General features: G+C 37.9%; 1 protein-coding gene and 2 pseudogenes across 1 annotated transcript; 2 read left to right on the top strand and 1 right to left on the bottom strand.

Moving 5' to 3' along the window:
• LOC103270657 (olfactory receptor 51F1-like) lies at window positions 1–954 on the top strand. The gene has a single exon (XM_008068193.2). The coding sequence runs from the start codon at window positions 16–18 to the stop codon at window positions 952–954; it is 939 nt and encodes a 312-aa protein (XP_008066384.1). The 5' UTR covers window positions 1–15.
• A 6,925-nt stretch (window positions 955–7,879) lies between these two features.
• LOC103270658 lies at window positions 7,880–8,257 on the bottom strand (annotated as a pseudogene).
• Window positions 8,258–19,507: 11,250 nt separating this feature from the next.
• LOC103270673 lies at window positions 19,508–20,470 on the top strand (annotated as a pseudogene).
• Window positions 20,471–22,722: the final 2,252 nt, after the last annotated feature.

Consider the following 22,722-nt stretch of genomic DNA (forward strand, 5'->3'; position numbering starts at 1 on the left):
CAAAACCAGGACATCATGGATATCCTAAGCAACGCGACATCCAAATTTCCAACCTTCTTTTTGACCATCATTCCTGGCCTAGAGCCTGTCTATGCCTGGCTCTCTATCCCTTTCTGTTGTCTTTACACCATTGCCCTCTCTGGGAACAGCATGATCCTGTTTGTCATCATTACCCAGCAGAATCTCCATGAACCCATGTATTATTTCCTCTCCATGCTATCAGCCACTGATCTGGGTTTAACTGTGTCTACAATGTCAACAACATTAGGTATCCTCTGGCTTGGTGCACGTGAAATCAGTCTAGATAGTTGCATTGTCCAGATGTTTTTTCTTCATGGATTCACTATCTTGGAATCTGGAGTGCTGGTGGCTATGGCCATTGACCGCTATGTGGCAATCTGCAATCCTCTGAGGTACACTACCATTCTCACTAATTCCAGAGTCATTCAGATGGGTCTCTTAATGATTATACGTGCTGTAGTATTAATAGTACCACTACTCTTGCTCCTTAAGCCTCTTTATTTCTGTAGAATAAATGTCCTTTCCCACGCATACTGTTACCATCCAGATGTGATTAAATTAGCGTGTTCAGACATTCGGGTCAATAGCATCTGTGGATTAATTGATCTCATCCTGACTACAGGAATAGATGCACCATGCATTGTCCTGTCTTATATCTTAATTATCCACTCTATCCTTGGTATTGCCTCTCCTGAAGAACAATACAAGGTCTTCAGTACCTGTGTCTCCCACATTGGAGCAGTTGCTATTTTCTACATCCCCATGCTGAGCCTGTCCTTGGTACATCGCTATGGTCGGTCAGCCCCCAAAGTGGTCCACTCAGTGATGGCCAATATATACCTGCTTTTGCCCCCTGTGCTCAACCCCATTATCTATAGTGTTAAAACAAAACAGATTCGCAAGGCTGTACTCAATCTGCTCCTTACGAAATAAACACAGATTATTAAGTTTGAGAAAAGCCTAGTATAAGTGACTTGCATAGTAGAAAAACAAACTTGATTGTCTACTCCCTACTAAACATGTTTTTTCATATTTTTCATTTATGCAAAAATTATTCAGTATGTATTTTGGTATTTTCAATCATAAAATTTAATCACTATGCTTCATCTCAGGACTTTATGATTTAATAAAAAAGTAGGAAAATAATGATAGTAACAAAATAATAAAAATAATGCCCCTAGAACCTAACATTTATTGACTTTGTTTCATACTAGATGTTTTAGTAGCTTCTTTGAAAACATATTCTATTTATTCATCCCTACATCCTAATGACATACATAATGCTATTAATTACAGTTTGCAGATTAAATGAACAGGTGTAGGGATATTTAGACCACCAAAGGACCCATGACTACATGGGGCAGGGTTGATATTTGAACCAGGCAATCTGTATTTCAGATGCCATGTTCTTCACCACTGCATTGCAAACTCTATCAAAAATGTACTTGGGAATTCATAAAGTAAAAGCAAAATCTTGTAGTATTGTATCTGTCTAAATTTGTATTGTGTGGTCTATAAAATGTCTAAGATACTACATATTAATAAATATCTCACTACATATAATTCAAGAAAAGGCATACATGAGTGCTTGTCTTAGTATGTAGTGTGGGCTTGAAGTAAATTTACTAATTTGGCATTTGGATAAACATCAATACCTCAAGCGGGCACTATTGAAAAGATACCCATAGGAGATCATTGAATAACTGAATAGCTCATCCCAAGGATAACTGGTAGGTGTAAAAGAGAGTGTCAAAAGGGAAAAGAAAATCTGTGGATAAATGAAGGCAAGAATGTGATATATCTTTGTCCTATACTCCATCTGAGGACCGTTTAACCTTCTGGTTAATCAACTGCCCAAATGTAAAGCTTGTCAATTAACAATTTAAACAAATGATGGTATATGATTGGCAAATTTCCTCCTTTTACTCCACTACCAAAGTGGGAAAAGAATCCCTTGATATATGTCAAAAACAAAGTGTTTTCCTCAAAAACAAAAACTAGGCATACTGTTGGAATAATCTTATTAGTACAAATAAAATTAAAACGTAATAGGACAATGGCAATCTCTCTCTCAGTGTTTATATTCTGTTCCTGAAAGATTTAAGGGTGTCTCCAACTTTGATTGATATTCCTACAAAAGGTCAAGCAGAAGCCAGGGTGGAGCCCAAGGTAAATTTGTGGAGTAGTACAAATTTATATATTTCAATATGATATTTATAATGAAATTATGGAATAATGCTTAAATATCATAAGCTGATTTTTTTACTATTGACAGCAAGTAAAAAAGCCAGTGTGCAAACCTATGCTCCTTGTTCACTATACTTTTCTGAGTCCTAATACTATGATTTACATATCGTCATTTTTTTCATAGAAAATTACACCAGCCCCTAGTTGTCCTTTCTGCCTTTATCTCTCTTCAGTTGATCCATTGGGTATACTGTCATTCTAACAATTTTTGAAGGAACAATGAATCAACGTTTTTCCTCAGAAGGATGGATCCTGTTAAGATTTCTCAGTCTTGAAATAAAATTTTTATCTACTTCATTAGCCAGATTTCCCACAAGACTTGCTTCCTTGCCATTCTTTATAAACACCACATTAACGTCAAGTTGATTCATGTCATTTTGATCCTTTCTTTTTTTTTTTTTTTTTGAGTCGAGTTCTTACTCTGTCACCCAGGCTGAAGTACAGTGGCACAATCATGACTCACTACAGTCTCAACCTCTGGGCTCAGGCAATCTTTCCACTTCAGCTTCCTAAGTAGCTAAGACTACAGGCACACACCACCATACCCAGGTTATTTGGGGGGAGTTGTTTTGTTTTTTAGAGACAAAGTCTCTCTATGTTGTCTAGGCTGGTCTCAAACTTCTGGGCTCAAGTAATCCTACTGCCTCAGCTTCCCAAAGTGCTGGGATTACAGACATGAGCTACTTCACCTGCCCATACTTCACATTCTAAAATACCACATTCCTTGCTATTTGGATTTTAGTTTATATTATAATCATAATTCCACATATGGTATAAAGCACTATTTGACTATGCCAACTCTAATTTATATAGCAAAGAGATAGGACAAGTAAGAATGCTAATATTGAGAGATTTTTACATTGAGATACCTGACTATCCTCTTCTCTACAATTTTAAAACCCATAATGTCTACAGTTTATTTTCTACCTGTTAATAAAAGCATTGACTTGAACTATGTGTTCTTTCAATATGGATTTTATCATCTCTACTGGAGCTCTGCTTTAATGTTACATCCAGAAGATTTAGTACACAATTGGGTACACATTGTCAAAGGTAGTTTGGGGAATGCTGAAGAAACCAAAGAAAGCAAGAGTAAAGTTGAGATTTAAATTGAGAATGAATCGAGTGTTATTCAGATGTAAACGTTGAAGCTATTTAAAAAACACAGAAAACAAAGACCTTACTCAGTTGGAGCTCAACAGTATATCAAATAAAAGAAAATAGAGGACAAAAGGCAATGAGATTATACAACATGGGCCTCCACTTCCTACCCTTAATTATCCTGTTCAGCTTCCTTGGTGACCAACATTATCAAGAGTTTCTGTGGATTTCTTGGGATGACCTAGGACTTGAAACTAAAATAGAATTTAAATTAACTATTGACTATTCCTATGATTGGTATATTAATTTTAGTGGAATCATTTATGTGACTTGTGATGGCTAATTTAATGTCAACTCAGCTGTACAACAATAGCCAGATATTTGGTTAAACATCAATCAAGATTTTTTGGTAAAATTAAGGTTTAGATTATCTAACATTTAAATCAGTAGACTTTAGGTAAAGCAGCTTACCCCATAATGTGAGTAGGCTTCATTTAATCAGTTGAAGGCCTTAAAAGTAATCCCTTGAGAGAGAAGGAATTCTGCCTCCAGATTGCCTTTTGGACTCAAAAGGTGACATCACCTCTTCAGTGGATCTCCAGCCTGCCACCATATTCAGATGAGTCAATTCCTTAAAATTAGCATCTCTTTCTCTCTCTCAACATACAAATAAAGTGGATGCATTTTATTATATGCAAACTACCACTAATGAAACTGATGTAACATAAATGCTTACTTTTAACTTACAACTAATATAAACTAAGCAGACCTAACAGAAGAAACTGTTAATATATCAAGGGCAATGTAAATATTAGTTATTTTATGCCATAAAAATAGCCAAGTCATTTTTCTGGAAATAGTTTCCATTTTATTGCATATGCTGCCAAAACGTCCATCTTGTGTTGAAACCACCATGCCCATGAAGGCTCTTTGACTTTGTAGGCTGCTTTACTACTTTCCTCTGAAAGGACTCTAATAAACATTAGTTCTATACTTGCGATCTTCCAGGGTAGTATGGATATAGCTGATACTCTACATAGTTAAACATAAAAGTCCATTTAGTAATATAATGCAAAAATTGCAAGACAGAAGAAGAGCCAAGTAGAATATTTATTTGATCCTCATGTTGAAAATGCTTGTTGCAAGAACAAGGAGTAATGTAGTTTTTAAACAGTTATATGTGTTCATGCATATGCACACACACACACAAAAAAAAAACACATACAGAGAATTGTTGCAGCAAAAATTGTGGAGTTTTTTGTTATTATTTTATTTTCACTTTTTAAAGAATTGCCAGAGAATGGCTGACCTACCTGCGTTGCACATTGGGTAAAGAATGGCACATGTGTGTGTGTTTAATCCCCAAGGCACGTGCATGCTCACATGGTTAAATGACTATTTTATTGAAGTTCTTTATTGAAATTAATCATTCATGGCCACTGCCTTGCTAAGTTGTGGTTTGGACATGTGCTCTTTGAGCTATGGTCAGGCCATGTTTTCTTAAGCTTTGGCTCCCTCCCCTACCTTGGGGAAGTGAATCTCCTCTTTCTCTCTCTCTCCAACTTACTTTCTAAATAAACTATATTTTTTAATCTAAAAAAATTAATAATTCATAAATGTAACAGAGCTCTGTATAAGTATCTATATCTGTCCTTTAGGGAAAAGTGTTCCTACTGATATAAAATCTAACTTGAAATCAGGGGTATCCAAATAGGAAACAAGGAAGTCAAGTTATCCCTCTTTGTTGATGATATGATCCTATACGTTGAAAATCCAAGATAATCTGTCAAAAACCTGCTTGCACTGATAATGGACTTTGGCAAAGTCTCAGCGTACAAATTAAATGTGCAAAAGACAGTTGCATTCCTATATTCTAACAACAAGCAGGTAGAGACCCAAATAAAAAGCAAAATCCCATTCACAATAGCTACCCGAAACAATGAAATACCTCAGTATCTTCCTAACTAGAGAAGTGAAAGTCCTTTACAATGAGAACTTCAAAACACTGCTCAAAGAAATTCGAGAAGACAAAAGCAAATGGAAAAATATTCCATGCTCATGGATAGGGAGAATCAACATTGTTAAAATGTCCATCCTAGCAAAGGCAATCTACAGATTTAATGCAATACCCATTAAATTACCAATATCGTTCTTCTCAGACCTGGAAATAACAGTACAGAAATTCATATGGAAATATAAATGATCGTGAATAACCAAAACAATCCTTAGCGACAGAAACAAAGCAGGAGATATCACACTTCCAGACTTCAAACTTTGCTGTAAAAAGCTAAAGTAATCAAAACAGCCTGGTACTGGTACAAGAACAGGCATATAATATAGACCAATGGAATAGGATAAAAATTCTGGAAGCAAAGCCTCAATTTCCGAACTAACTCATCTTTGACAAAGCTTCCAACAACAACCCCTGGGGAGAGGCAAACCTATTCAGTAAATGGTGCTGGGAAAACTGACTGATCACATGCAGAAGATTGAAGCAGGATCCCTACCTGTCACTATACACAAAAATTCACTCTAAGTGGATCCAAGACCTAAACATAAAACCTCAAACTATAAGAATCTTAGAAAACACAGGAGACACCTTTATGGAAATTGGAACTAGAAACCAAATCCTGATCAGAACCCTAAGTGCCCATACCATAAGAAATAAGATAGACAAGAGGGATCTCATGAAACTGATGAGCTTCTGCAAAGCAAAATAAATCATCAAGAGAGCAGGGAGACAGCCCACAGAATGTAAAAAAATATTTGCCAAAAATATACCTGACATAGGCCTAACATCCAGGATCTATGAGGAACTGAAATGTGGTGAAAGGAAAAAAACAAAAAGTGGACAAAAGACATGAATAGACACTTTGCAAAAGAAGATATATGGACAGCCAATAGACACATGAAAAAGTGCTCAGCCTCACTCATCATCAAAGAAATGCAACTCAAATCCACATTGAGATAACACCTAACTCCAGTAAGAATGATCATCATTAATAAAACAAACAACAACAGATGCTGATGAGAATGCAGAGAAAAAGGAATGCTTCTACACTGCTGGTAGGAATGCAAACTAGTGTGACCTCTTTGGAAGACAGTGTGGCGGTTTCTGAAAGAACTAGAAATTGACCTTTCATATTACCCAGCAATTACTGAGACTATACCAGAGGAACTCAAATCATTCTACAAAAAGGATACCTGCATACATATGTTTGTTGCAGCTCTATTCACAATTGCAAAAATATGGAACCAACCATACTGCTTATCAAAGCTGGGCTAGATTTTTTTTAATGGTACATATACACAATGGAATATTATGCAGCCATAAAGAAAGACAAACTTATGGACTTCACAGCAATTTGGATGGACTCATAGTCGATCATACTCAGTGATCTATAACAGAAGCAAAGAACAGAGTACCATATGTTCTCACTCATAAATGGACTTTAAACAATTACATAATTACTATAAGAAAAGAATTAACAGTAGTGGAAAACTGCCAGGAGAGAGGGGGTGGGATTGACAGTTGAGGGAAATTTCTAGGGGAGGGAGAGTCACACCCCATCAGCAAGGGTATCTTCATAATCAATGTTTGTATACCTAACCCTGAATTGTACCCCACATCTTTAAAACAAAAATAAAATAAAGTTTTTTAAGAAGATAACTCACTACTGATCTCTTTGGAGTTCTTTCTCCTGCTTTTCTGGCCACACCCTTTGTCCCACAGCTGGATCAGGGTAGGGGGTGGGGCACCTGGAACTCAGCACTGGTCAGGTCCCTCTGAAGTTTGTGCTCTCAGGATATTCCCTTTGGACCACGATCAAGCCCTGAGTAATTGATCCACCAGTCACAGAAATCAGATCTCTTGGTCTGTGGTGAGCAAGTCCGAGCACTTTCCTGGCCCGCCTTCAGTTTTGTGGTGGGGTGCCTCTCTTGTCCTCTCCTGTGGAACCTTGCCTCTGGACTCCGTCTGCAGCTCCTTCCAGTTCGCAGCAACTTGGATGGATTTAGAGTCAATCATACTCAGTGATCTATCCAGAAACAAAGAACAGAGTACCATATGTTCTCACTCATAAGCAGAACTTGAACGGTTATAATACTATAAGAAAGCATTTGGCAGTAATGGGAAACTGTCAGGGGAGGGATGGTGGGTATGGCAGTTGAAGGAAACTGCTAGGGGTGGGAGGGTCATACCTCATCAACAAGGGTACCTGCATAATCAATGTTTGTATACCTAACCCTGAATTGTACCCCACATCTTTATAATAGAATAAAATAAAAAGCTAACTCAAGGAGTTGTACTCAGAACAACACTTGGTTTTGTTTGTAACAAAATGTTTTAATGGTTTTTACGCCTCACCAGGAGCAGTTTAGCATAGAGGGATGCCAGAAGGAATTTCTTTTTTTTTAACATCATCCTTTATTTATTGCTAACATGAATTCAAAGCCAGCACGTGGATTTTACAAATATTAGAACAAATTAGGAAATCATGACACAATTGCCATCACCAAATCTTAATCTTCAGAGAACAACATCTCCACAAGGTTAGCCTGAAGACACACAGATTCTACCAGTTTTTGAGGTGTTCCATATTTAAGTAGAGTAGGCACTGCATTTACTTTCAAGTTTTTTCTGAAGTTTTTATCTGAATCTTTCCAATAAAGTTTTTCTCCTACTGGCAGTAGATGAACACACATCCTTCACTAATATGCTTCAGCCCTTCTTGACTGGTTCAGCCTACATGCAGTCAGGTCACCAGCTTTTTCCTTCTGCATCCTTAGAACCAGTAAAATAGGCAAAAATGGTATTGCCATTGTGCTGTTCCACTGTCCGCTTGAACTTCTCAAAGCCGAACACACTCGCCTCCTCATAGCGGACCATGAGGAGAGTGCACTGCAATCCGCAGGAGTCCTCGGGTCCAACCATTGCAGGGTTTGGGCCCAAGTGGGCCGGAATTTCTTAAAAGATGAAAACATCAATTCACCTCCAAGTCTCTGGCATTTCTCTTTCAATGTCATCATTAGAATCACCACTAGTTTTCCACAGCTTGAAAGGTAAGAACCTTCCTGCTCACTTCTGTTTTCTGAGCTCTTGGCTATAACTCACTTTCATTTATACTGATCCTTATACTGAGTTCCCAAACTTCATTGTTTTCTTTGCTTGGATGTTTTATCTCAGCAATTCTTGATGGAAACTGCTCCCTACCTTATGCACATCTTTTTTCTCCAAATTTATTAAATTGTTTAAATTGTCAAATAAAATTGCATGTGTTCATCATGTACTACATGATGTTTTGAAGTATATTGTTAAATTAATTAGTTAGCATATGTATTACTCACATAGTTATCATCATTTGTGGTGAGAACAAAGCATCTGCTCTCTTAGCATTTTCAAGAATACATTATATTACCATTGACTAGAGTCAACATGCTCTACAAACAGATCTCCCAAACATATTCCTTCTATCTACTGTAATTTTGTATCCTTTGACCAACATCTCCACAACTGTCCTCCCTTCCTCAGCTGCCCCAGTCTCAGGTAACCACCATTCTACTCTGTGTTTCTATGAAATCAACTTTTTGAGATTCCATACATAAGTGAGATCATCCAGTATTTGTCTTTCTGTGCCTGGATTATTTCGCTTAACATAATGTCTTCTAGGTTCATCAAAATTATTGTAAATGATAGGATTTCCTTCTTTTTATAGTGAATATTATCCCATTGTGTGTGTGTATGTGTGTATATGACGTTTTATTTATCCATTCATCCATTGATGGGCACTTAGGTTGATTTCCAATTTGTCATGAAATGGACACTGGCACATAACTCTTGCTGTATGTAATTTTTCCTCACAAGTGAGAGAGCTGGCATCCTTATTTATCATGTTTTTATCTAGACAATCCCACTAAATATATCCTTAGATGGACTGACAAGGTCAAATTGCTATACATTTTTTGAAATTCTTGCTCTAACTTCCTGTTCTTGTCTTCTGGTAGACTGGTAATGAGAGAGGTGATGGTCAGAAGCTGGTTAGGCAGACAGAGAGGGAGGGTCTTGAGGAGACTTAACACCTGTGGGAATGCCCCCTGTACTACTCCTGTTATATAATTGTTGGTGAAAATGTGGTTAATGTGGCTAACAGCATCCTCTCAGCCCAGGATGTGCTACTAAAAGCTATTTTTTGCTGCTTAAACACAGGTTCAGCAACTTAATTAAATGTCCTAATTTGACCTTGGCTGATTATAATATCATTAGCAGAGCATTTGCATTGCAGTTTTACTTCCCAAGTGGTCTTTCTGTGGTACTTATGGGCAATATTCAAGACGGAGTAGCCCTGGTCAGGGACCCATATGCACAATAAAAATTGGGTCTCAGGAAATAAGGAGTGGATGAGATGTAAATGAGAGAAATGCCCCCAGGAAAGATAAGATAAAAACCACAAACAAACTTCTAGAACTAGTAACCTATTTCAGGTCCCCTCTCTGGAGGGCTTTTTAGCTTAATAAACTCCTTCTTTCACTCATCCTTTTGGTGTCCGAGTTCCTTAATCTTCTTGGTCATGGAATGAGAACCAAAGGTTGCTGGTCTAAACTGACAGTGGAGTTAAAAACTCCTGCAATATTTTGGTGCCATAACTCAGATAGAGGGATTCAGAAGGGTGAGTGAAAGCAGACCTGTCTCTTTACTTTCATTTCTGAGGCTTCTCTTCCTCAAAGTAGTTTCCTCTCTCTCTCTCTCTCTCTCTCTCTCTCTCTCTCTCTCTCTCTCTCTCTCTCTCTCTCTCTCAACCAACAAATGCCTCTGTCAGTAACTTAAAAGAGGGTAGTGTGGCTGCCTGTCTGTAAGTCATAGAGTACAGGTTTGCTGGAAAGGGCTTAGTCAATCTCCCATTGCCCTTGGGTGTTGGGAATGTTGGTTCTGTTCTGATCCAGTTTCCTTTTACAGATGTCTAGCCATTATGTGGGGCTGGATTAAGTTTGGGAGTAATTGAAGATTTCTGGCCAAGGCTACACCTTGATGTTATCTGAAGGCTCCCAGACCCATTCTAGTTCCCGACCATCCATTAGGGTATTAGCAAAAAAACTTCCAATCTTCCCTATTGCATTTTCTTCCTTTCAAAACTGTCATGGCTCCTGTCCCTTCTTTGTATTCTATGTTTAAAAGTTTTATACAATGTGATGAAATGCTGGTATTTGATAGGATGTGTTTTAGACATAAGGAATGTTACAAGGAGTGATGCTGTTTTTGCCATTTTTAAAAAACAGGGGGACATGAGGTAAAAGCAAGAGGAGGCTTTTTCTCTTCCTTACATCTGGGCTGCTTCTTTTATGTCAGGGACCAACATAGTTTCACTAATATGAAGGGGATGGGCCAGCATATCCCTTAATTTTCTCCTTTTGGGCAGAATTTTGTAAAGCCAAACCACCCCACTCCAAAAAATATAAGGGTGTATTTTTTGTTTAAGGCAAATTTGGATTCAAAGCTACACTTTAGTCTTTCAAGCTTTATCCACCTGCTTAAGAGTCTTTTCAGGATGTAAGTTATTAAGGCAATATGAACTTTTCCCTCTTGGAACACAATCAACCTTATCCACTAAAACTCAGTTAGCCCATTTGTTCACTTCATTAGTACCTAAATTCCAATTGAACTGTCCCATCTGTAATTATAAAAATCATTCATGGAATAGGAATAAGTCCATAACAATGTCTCACTGAATAATGGCTACAATACGTCAAAGGCCATTGGAAGGAGATTCAATAGATCCATATGCTTTCCTCAGACACTTTTTATCCCTCAATTTGAATGGTCACACAAAAAAGGAGGGTTCTACTTACAAATTAATCCTTCTCATTTTTCTGGGTGCTGGCAACTAACCAACAACATCCTTTTCAATTAAATGAAGGGAGGAGAATGCCTATGCAATGACTGATGTATATGTTACTCATATGGCTGGTTCAATTCACATTCACCCTAAGGTGTGCATGCATGAACAGATGCATATGCCTTTCTCCAGCATCCACACCACTCCCTCTGAGTGCTGTAGCTCAAATTCAAGTATTCCAATGCATCTTTCAGATTTCCATATAGAAATACCCAACAAAGCAATGAGGCCAAAAATCTAGGAGGTTTAGAAGCTGTCTCAGTGAGAGCTGGGGGCTGGGGTTTGCACAGGTAAGAATGACTAAGTCCTGTCAACACATTCCCTTCCATACACATGGAGGTCATGCTTGCATCCACAGGGACATCATGGGTATCTGAGGATAGGGAATGTGGGGGGATGCCCTTCTTCCTTCAATCCCATTCATGCATGTTGGTCAGATAGAGATAAAGTCAGGGACACTTTTCATTTGCCTGTCTGTCATTTCAGATGAGCAACAGGCTATCTGCATCTACAGTTTTCACTCCTCTAGAGTTTCTGTCACACTGGGACTCCTTTGTTCCTCAAACACTGAAAAAAAAATGCCTTAAATTCTTTCGCACCCAGGCATGGTCAAGTTACAAATTATAGGACAAGGAAACCTGGCCTCAAGAAGGAAATATCAATTGCAATACAATCTTAAAATTAAACATTTTTTTGTAGGCGTAAGGGCAAATGGTCTGAGGTACCCTATGTACAGGCTTTCACCATGGTTCAACCAGCATCCCCTCAAAGACGTGGATAGAAATATATATAAATTGAAGTCCTTGTTCTTTTTTCTGATAAATCTCTCAAATTAAATCTAGAACTAGACTATCAGTCCCCCTCCCAAACAAAAGTAAAAGGATCACATGTTAATTCATCCTGAAAAACAGTCTATTGCCATTTTAAACTGCTTTTTTCAAACCAAGCCTGCAAGTGCTCTAATAAAATCTTCCAAATTTACTAAATGCTAAACAAAAGAAAAAATGTTAGATAACACTGGTATTTGTTATGTCAGGCTTGCTAAAGTTTTTTATAAAAAGAAAATTACATCACCTTGCTGTGCCTGCATGTCCCCCTCCCCACTTTAGAACAGGTAAAACTTTGAATGCTAGTTACTATCTGAATACACTTTACTACTTTACTAAACCTAGTACTTCTCCTGTGGGATGAATGAAATACTAGGCGCTCTCTCTCTGTGGCATGATAGCATGGGACCTGATCGTCTAATTGTCCACATCTCACAACTGAAACTGTAATTTACCAATGTATAGAGTCTTAATGAATTTGCCTGTTTGTAATTGAAACAAAATAGGAACAGATCATTTCACTTCCACATGGTCTGTTCACTCTAAAGGATTTTATACCAAACCAATACAAACAGTGAAATAATCAAAAAATTTCACAGCCAATTAAAAGAGAATTTTTAATTTATTTTTTCTTAGCCAAAGCTTTAAAGACAAAGAAACATCAGGGTGCCAACATGGAGGGCTGCAGAACCAACGGGTCAAAAAAGGCATCTCAAGTGGCAGGCGTTAGCAACAAAACTCCAACGACCCATCAGAAACCTGGTAAGAATAAATCTGCTAAGAGGATGGTTTCTGTTGTTGCCATGGGTACAATCCATGGGGGAACTAAAAGCCTAGTTGCCAAAGAGGATTAAATCTACAGGACCTTGTCCACTGCGCATACCAAAAAACCATTGGAAAGTGGGTATGCTGTCTTCTGGAAAGGAGGGAATACCTAGCTCAGAAATGATGACCACTGAAGAGGTCTAGGAATCAGCTAAAGTGCCTGGCGTAAGTTACCATCACCCCAACAAACTCCAAGTGAATATTAGGGCACTGGAACACAAATTACTTTCTTAGTTAACACAGGTACCAGCTGTTTGGTCCTGGTCATCCATGTTGGAATGTGAATAGCCTTAATTAAAGTTGCTAAGGACAATTCAGAAAATAAATGTAGGTTATATGGCAAGATGGAAAGGAAAAAAGGCAGCAAAAGCTTTTGAGGTACTAAAAACCTTACTTAATGAAATAATTCTTCATTTTAGACTCCTAGATATCTCCAAAATGGTAACAGTCCCTTATTCAAAGTCACTATCACCCAGAGGGTCTCAAAGGCATTATTAGGAATTCAATATTATCTTCATTGTGCCTAGATACCACAGTCTTCAGGAAAAGTAAAAAGAATGAATGATATTGTTAAAAGACATCTTTAAAAGCTGTCACAGGAAACTTATCTCCCCTGGACTACTCTGTTGCCCATGGTCTTACTATGCATCAAAAATATCCCAACAAATCTAGGGCTAAGTCCTTTTGAAATGATATATGAACAGTCTTTCTTGACTAATGATCTCTTGCTAGCCAAGAAACTTCAGACATAATTTTTTTTAATTACCTCATTGGCCCAATTTCAAAAAAAATTAAAAGAATTATCAGAAGTACAACCCAGAGAACAAGGGTCACCTCTGTTTAACTCATGAGATTTAGTACTGGTGAAGGCTCTTCCTTCTCTCTCTTCCTCTTTAGACCCGTATTGGGAGGGATCCTACACGGTCCTCCTCTCTACCCCTTCAGCAATAAAGGTTGCTGTAATCAATTCCTGGATTCATCACATGAGAATGAAGCCTTGGAGTCCTGAGGACGTCACCTCCACCAGTTCAGAGCGACCTACAGACTTTCACTGTGAGGAAGTTGGGGACCTCAAAATAAAAATCATAAAAAGATAAAAGACATCCTTCCCTTAACATGGGAAAATTTTAAACATCTATAAATACTCTTTTTATAATTCTGCCAATAATCCCTGCCATTATATTCATTTCAGCTTGCCTTGTAAAACATTTTTGTAGAAAAACCCCAGACTACAACCCCACGGTCCTTCCTCCTTTCCTAATCTAACAACCCCTACCTTCAGTGAATTCTTGCATATTCTTCTCTCTAACAATCCCCTTGTCTCCATCAACAAACGGCTCTCAGTAATTGCTGACTTTTGACTACAGGGAGACCTGTATAATTTCACTCCTGACTTTATCCATTGGTACTCCTTTCTAACCTGTGTTTTGCTTTGGGAAGTATTACATCTAACTGCAGTATTGCATGATGAAGTTTAACAGCCCTCAACATTGGTCCCTTACTTTCATAGCAATAGCCTCTATATGCATCACATTTTCATTTACTTTATTCTTCAACAGCTGGATTCCTGTTGTCAATCTCACATGCCAGTTTCTAAACAACACAAGCGTATCCAATTCTTTGCAAATAATCCAGACACAAGCTACACAGCTGTCCCGCTAAACTTAACTGCCTGGGTCCAAACTAACATGAATATACATCTCAAACTTCTAGCAGAACCTTTAGTAGAATCCATTACTGATTTAAAAAGCTAACAGAATTGGCCTGGGAACATTCTCCACAATTTACCAAGCATACTACATGCCTTTATTTCCAAACCTACCTCCCAGAATGACAAAATATTAAAACCTGTCTTCAGCCAACAAACCCCAAACCTCCAGTCTGGGAACCCATTACCTCCCAAGTCACATTAACCACTCCAGCACCCTTTTGCATCTGGCGCTTTTTCTCCAATCCATCCCATGCATTCCCCTTGGGAATTCTTCCTCTATACCTTTGTAAATAGACACTCATTCTTTACCCCTCCAAAGATCATATGAACCACTATCTCAGAGTCGAGACATGCCCTCTCCGGTTGTCTGGCCCTCCATCCATAGTAAAAGAAACCCATCCACATCCTTTTCATGTCAGTGGGGCACATCCTGCTTACATAAACCACCACAAGGGGGTATGTGCTAAATTAACACAAGGGATGCAATACTTTAATTCTGGGACACCTTGGCACAAATGTACAGACATCTTCTTATGCTCATTTCCAAACCTCACAACCCACAGGAGTTGATCTCAGCTGTTTCTCTTTATCAATATATCAACAATACAAATATACAACCCCTTACAACAATATACGTTTTCAGGCCCTCTCTAGAACTACTCTTGCAGGTAGCTACTCCATTTGGGAATTTAAGCTTTACACCAGAAAGGAAAAAGAAGGATTTGTAGCCATCATCTCCTATGAGTTTTGCCTTTCTACCCCAGGAGTGTTTTTCTTATGCAGCACATCTTCCTATCTCTGCCCACCTGCTAATTGGTTAGGCATCTGCACCCTAATATACCAAACACCAGAAATAAGTATCCTACCTAATAATAAAACCCTCCAAGTCCCTTTATTAGCTCCAGACTCTTCATCTCTAACCAAATCCAAAAAAAACAGGTCAACTCATTCCCCTGGTCGCATCTTAACCGCCATGGGCACAAGAGTGGCAGACATTGCTACATCCACCATATATTACTAAGAAATATCTGCAGTCCTCTCTAACACCATAGAAGATATGTATACAACCATAACTAGTCTTCAAAGACAAATAAACTCATTACCAGGAGTAGTACTTCAAAACGGGAGTGCTCTTGACCTATTAACTGCCAAGGAAGGGGGAACATATCTACACCTTCAAGAACAGTGTTGTCTTTTTATTAATAAGCCAGGCATAGCTCAGGATGCAGCTCATAGACTTCAAGAGTGAGCAGCAGAACTCACATGACATGCCACTAATTCATGGTGGTCCATTTAACACCCTTCCCTTCAATTACATGGCTATTACCTTTTTGGGGGCCCCTAATACCAATCTTTCTGTCATTGCTTTTGGGACCTTGTATATTAAACCTTCTTATAAACTTTGTCTTTTCTCGCCTAGAATCCATCAAACTTCAAACGGTGATACAGATGGAACCTCACATGACAGAACCTTTCTTCCCAGGCTCGTTAGACCACCCTCTGGAGAATCCCTGACTGCCACATATACAACACCCCCTCACAGCTTGACGAAGTGAGAGCTGTCATTGCTGTTTTCCCCTAATGGCGGTTAGGGATACCATCCCCGTCATATAATTATTGGCTAGAAATGAGGTAAATGTGGTTAAGAGCATCCTCTCAACCCTGGATGTGCTGCTAAAAGGATCTTTTTGCTGCTTAAACACAGGTGCAGTAACTTAACTAAATGTCCTAACTTGACCTTGGCTTATTATAATATCATTAACATTGTGCTTGCATTGCAATTTTAACACCTCCCCACCCCCAGAAGGCTTTTCTCTGGTACTTATGAGTAATATTCAAGATGGAGCAGCCTTGGTCAAGGACCCGCATGCGCAATAAAAATTAGGTCTCAGGAAGTAAGGGGTGGATGAGATATAAATGAGAGAAATGTCCCCAGAAAAGATCAGATAAAAACCACAAACTCCTAGCACGGGTAACCCATTTCAGGCCCCCTCTTTTCTCTGAAGGACTTTGTTGCTTAGTAAATTCCTTCTTTCACTCATCCTTTTGGTGTCCACATTCCTTAATCTTCCTGGTTGTGGAACAAGAACCTAAGGTCACTGGTCTAAGCTGACAGTGGAGTTAAAAACTCCTGCAATAGTAACATTTTATAGAAGGAAATTGGTCCATAGACCACACCAGAAATAGCACTAGCCTAGCCCATATTTTAACTTAGCCTCCCCAAACTGTGTCCAGTTGACAGAGTGATCAGATCACCCTGATCAAAATAGTTTTTAGCCCTCTATAGTCACTACTAAAATTCATATAATGGCAAGAAGACCCAACATAAACTCATCTATACAAATGAAAAATACGTTGAATAACATGCAATACATTGATAACTCATTATTGCCTTTTTAAGTAATAGAAACAAAACATTCCGTTCTTAGAAAGTTTTGTTTATACTGCTTTGCCTAACTTACCATCTAATTATAGCCAATTTTTCTCAAAAGCTGGATTTAACTAAGATCTTAAGACAATAATACTTTGATCTTCCCTCAGTCTTAAATTTCCTTCAAACTTTCTATTAGTCTCTTTACTATTTCTCTTATCACGTTGACCATGAAATGGAATATTTTACTGTTTCATAGATTATTAAAAGTGTCTCTGGATTAGAGGATATCATATGATGCTAAAGTGTATTTAAGTGTATCAAAAATTTATAAGCATAAAATTTATTTGTTATTTATGTTCATCTTGTCATTATGTATCATTAACAATAAGGTCAGCCGGGCTCGGTGGCTCAGTCTGTAATCCCGCGCCTTTGGGAGGCTGAGGTGAGTGGATTGCCTGAGCCCGCAGGTTCGAGACCCGCCTGGGCAGCAAGACCTCATCTCTACAATAAATCAAAAAATCAGCCGGGCGCGGTAGCACATGCCTGTAATTCCGGCTACTTGGAAGGCTGAGGCAGAAGGATCGCCGGAGCCCAGCAGGTCGAGGCTGCGGTGGCTGGGAGCAGCCACTGCACTCCAGTCTGGGCAACAGAGTGAGACTCCAACTCAAAAAATAAAAATAAAAAATAAAGTCTAGTAATGTTCCTTTGTCCTTATGATCTCTGTGATCATGTAAGAAATAAGCCCCTTTTCTAAATTTAAATAAATTTAGCACATTTCTAGTCAATAATACGTATTACAATGTCTATAAACCTATCCAGAACAGTAGAAATATAATGAGTTTATTTTGAGGATTAAATAAATGTCTGTAAGAAATACTCAATTACTGAAAAACTAAATGAATGAATAATGTCAATGACATATGACAAATATTTTATTATCATAGCTGTTGTTAATAAATTTTGAGGAATGAAAATACTTACTCAAATTAAATTTAGTCTTAAGGATTCAAAATCATATAGCCAGATGTCATTTGTACCTTTTGTATCTCAAACAACACTAGGAGAATATCAGATTTATAAACCCTAATGATATTTTATAATCTTTAACAAATTATAAGCAATTATTTTAAATATGAATTTAATAGTGCTAGTGATAGTGAATATTTTGACATAATAATTTATCACTCTTATTTTTCTAATAGGAATTGTCCATTTATTATATTTGTCATTTTTTTCGTTGTCATGTTTTTATTATTAACCTCACGCTACACCAAATGCCTTACCCCATCAATGATTTTTATGCTTCAGATATATCGGCCTCTGAATTTCATGTGTTTTTAATTTACATGTTTTATTTTAAAGATAAAATGTATACCATAGTGGTTGATAGCACAACCTCAGGTGTTATATTGTTTCAGATTCAAATCGAGTTACAGTATTTTGAATTTGTGACCAGGAGTAATGTATTCAAATTTCTAAACTATAAGCTATACCTCCATGACAATTCCAGTTTGTACCTCTACAGTAGGAGTATCCCTCTCCTCATCTTGCTATAATAATAAGCATTTAGAACAAAGTCTCTCACATATTAGGTAATCACTTCATGTCACATGTAAAATTTTGCCTGAATATCTCCATAAAAGTCTAAAAGCAGGTATTAGTATTAAGAATAGGTAGGACAGTTATTTTTCTCTTGATCTTAACAAAAGTGGCAGATTCTACTATACTAGACTAGATATTAAGGTTATACACTAAGTCATTAATATCCAGATTTATTGGATTGGAAACACTTTTCATTAAATAAGCACATGTGATCAGTGAAAGTGAGCTGGCATTTTCTAAGGTAGAGTCATATTTTTATAATTTACTGAAGTAGTTCTATAGTCTGCTTAGTAAATAAGGGTAATATAACTTTCATTTATTAACTATACAATCATTCCTTATTTCAATGAAAAAATCAATCCTCCTCTTAGGCATTCCTAAAAATTAGTGATTAAAAGAATATGACAGATAAACAATTAGCAACAATAAACACCTACTGAGCAAAGTATTTTACTAATCAGAGATTAACACAAAATTTTTTTAAAAAAACCACTTTCCTCAATGGGAAATGCTCAAAAGTTCTAATAATCCAGATAAAGAATAAATCACATATACTCAAAAAGTTTTTAAGCACAGAAATTATAAATGATAAAAGACAAATTTTCTATTAAAAGTAAAACTAAGCTGGGCACAGTGGCTCATGTCTGTAATCCCATCACTTTGGGAAGCAGAAGCAAGAGGATTGCCTGAACCCATAGGTGGAGACCAGTCTGGGTAACATGTTGAGACCTCATCTATACAATAATTTAAAAATTTAGCCGGGTGTGGCAGCACATGCCTTTAGGTCCAGTTACTTGGAAGGCCGAGGTAGAAGGATCACCTGAGCCCAGCAGGTCAAGGCTATGGTGGCTGTGAGCATGCTACTTCACTCCAGTCTGGGTGACAGTAAGACTCCAACTCAAATAAATAAATGAATAAAATTTTATTTCAGGACATCAAGATATTGCAAGAGAATTCTGCTCCTACAGATCATATCTTCTATATCCCAATCTGCCAGAAGTCCGTTTTCCCTACTTTCCTCCTGACAGGGGTCCCTGGACTTGAATGGACCCATGCCTGGATCTCCATCCCCTTCTGCTGCCTCTACTTAACTGCCTTTTCTGGGAATGCCTTGGTCCTACTCATAGTCTTCACTGAGCCCAGTATCCATAAACCCATGTACTATTTACTCTTCATTTAGTCCACCACTGACATTCTCTTATGCATCTCTACGCTGGTGACAGTGTGTGGAATATTCTGGTTCAATACTCCGAAGATCATCTTCAATGCTTGTTTAGCACAGATTTGCACTGTCATGGAATCTCTAGTACTGTTGGCTATAGTCTTTGATTGTTTTGTGGCCATTTCTAATGCTTTGAGATATAACCTAACTGACCTTAAAATAGCACATATCGGTGTAGCGATAATCACCAGAGGGTCACTAATATAACACCACAGGTGATGATTGTTAAGCACCTGTCATTCTGCCTCAGTCATGTGCTCCACCTCTCCTACTGCTTCCACCCTGATGTGATGAACTTGTATTCAGGCACAACGATCAATAGTGCTTCTGAGCTAACTGCAACTATCTCTACTGCTGGAGTGAACTGTCTTCATCCTGCTGTCCTATGTTCTGATCATTCGCTCAGTTCTCAGCATTTCATCCCCAAAGGAGAGGAAGAAGGCCTTCAACATTTGCATCTCTCTTCTCTGGTCTGTGGCCACATTCTACATTCCTTTGATCAGTTTGTCTTTAGTTTACAGATTTGGAAAACACGCTTCACCCTATGTGCCCACTTTCATTGCTGATATGTACATGCTCATCCTGCCTCTGATGAGTCCCATCATCTATAGTGTAAAAACAAAGCAGGTTCAGAAAGTTGTTCTTTATTAAAATTGTATTTTCCAAAAGAATTTAGATTTAACCATTACTATCTTTTCTTAGAAAGTTCTTCCAAAGTCTTTTTTAAATGTTTCAGAAATTAGAGTTACAAATCCACATCTTTCTAGAGTTGGGTGCAGCTAGATATTACCCAGTTTAAAGTTTTACTTATTTATCTTTCTATGACATTCTTTCCTTTTTTGTTACCATATGTGTCATTCAAATCTTCTTTATGTGTCATTCAAATCTTCTATTAAATAGTTATAAGTTCTATCCCACCACAGACCTTTAGGATCCTTCTGCTCTAAAGTATCTGTCATGGTTTCTTAGTTTAATATTTCAAATGCCCCATTCTGTAATACAACTATAAATTGCTAGAAAAACAATTTCTAGGTTGATTTGCTTATAAATTGAAGTAGCATATGATTATTCCAGTTCTTAAGGACTTTGACCACCTGATTTAGCTAATATATATATCTAAGTTTACTTTACATCCCACTTTTTTCCACTGACTACAAAAATAGTAAGGAAGGGAGGGAAAAAATTTCCAAATAGCTCATTTTTACACCAACAAGGAAAGCCATTTGCCAATAGTGAGTTAATTAAATAGTGTTTGATTGCAGAAACATAAAAAATATTTCCAGAAAAAAAAAATGTATTTGTATGTAAAAATATTTCCAGGAAAACTGAACTTATAATAAGACTATTACTATCTAATTGTGAGAGTAACAGAACTTATCAAACATTTGTATACCCAACACAGGAAAGTCAGTGAGGTTCTATCTGTGTCCTGTGGGGAAAGGTGGCACTGTGAAAAAAATGAGTAGAAATATCTTGGTGGTTGATCCGTGAAGAAGATGACACTGCAGAAATCTCTGTAACCTGTGGGACTACAGAGATGGAACATACTTCTCAGGTAAGAACTGTTGCTTCTGCCACCTCCCATAACTCAAGTGCTGTCATGTTCAGAAGCTACCTTCATCCCTATCCTAGCCACCACAATGAACAACACATGAAATTCCAGCATCATCCTACTGGGAAATGTGCCAGGCCTGGTTAAACGAGAAAGAGATTATGTCCTGAAGAAGGGCAAAACTTCGCAAGCTTTTTATGCCAAGAATCCATAGCCTATGCCCAGGATTGAATCGTGAGAGTGTTCGACCAAGGAGGTCAGAGTAGAAGACTGTAGGCAAGATCACATCCTTGTAGGGACACTTATTTGGAATATGCGTTTTAAAACCCTAATAAATACAATGGAAAATGTGGCTAACCCACTGGTGAGTGACAATTAGAAACTTATAGAAGTGTTGGACAACGCTCAGCATGGTGAAAATCCCTGAGCTCTCCTAGCAGATGAAAAAATAAAAAATAAACAGGCTGACAATAGTGTGCATGCTGGAATGGATAGATGGTGTAAAACTGGAAGAGTCACCATTCAGTCTCCATAAAAGGGCACAGAGCATACACCATTCAGAGTCCACTAGAAGGAGCTGTGAAAATGATACCAGCATCATTAAGTATTTTAGTGGCAGCTCTTTTTTTGCTGAATTGAAAGGATTGTAGTAGATAACAGCCATCAAACCAGGCACATTGATACCTATGCATATAAGGAGGCCCTAACATTAGAGAGGACGGGCAGGCAGCTAGAGCTGCAATTATCATTAGAACCAACAGGGTCCAAAGGGTAGACAAGAGGGCTTAATAAACAAGTAGTTGTGAAGATGGCTAATAGAGTGTGAACACCCTGGACCAAGATAGACAAGCAGCCAACAAGGAGCTTGGGGGAAGAGAACACACAATATCAATAAGGGTACCTGATCCTGAACAAGGTGAAGTGAGGACCAATGGGAGACTGAAACTTCATCTGTACATTGACCACTTATGTACCTAATTCTGAATTGTATTCCACTTCCTTAAAATAGAATAATAATTTAAAGTTTAAAAAAAAGAAATCATAAGAAGAATACACAGATCCATATAAAAATACTGCTTGTATGCTAAGGGCTAGAGTGCTATAATAATTTCTTTTAGTTCAAAGAAAGAAGTACTTTCAGCCGGGCTCAGTGGCTCAGCCTGTAATCCCCACAATTTGGGAGGCTGAGGTGAGTGGATTGCCTGAGCCCGAGGGTTCAAGACCTGCCTGAATAACTTGGCAAGACCTCATCTCTACAATAAATCAAAAAAATTAGCCGGGTGTGGTAGCACGCGCTTGTAGTTCCAGCTACTTGGAAGGGTGAGGCGGAAGGATCACTGGAGCCCAGCAG

The sequence above is a fragment of the Carlito syrichta genome, unplaced genomic scaffold (assembly GCF_000164805.1).
Source record: "Carlito syrichta isolate Samal-C Ts95f unplaced genomic scaffold, Tarsius_syrichta-2.0.1 Scaffold309894, whole genome shotgun sequence".
NCBI lineage: Eukaryota > Metazoa > Chordata > Mammalia > Primates > Tarsiidae > Carlito > Carlito syrichta.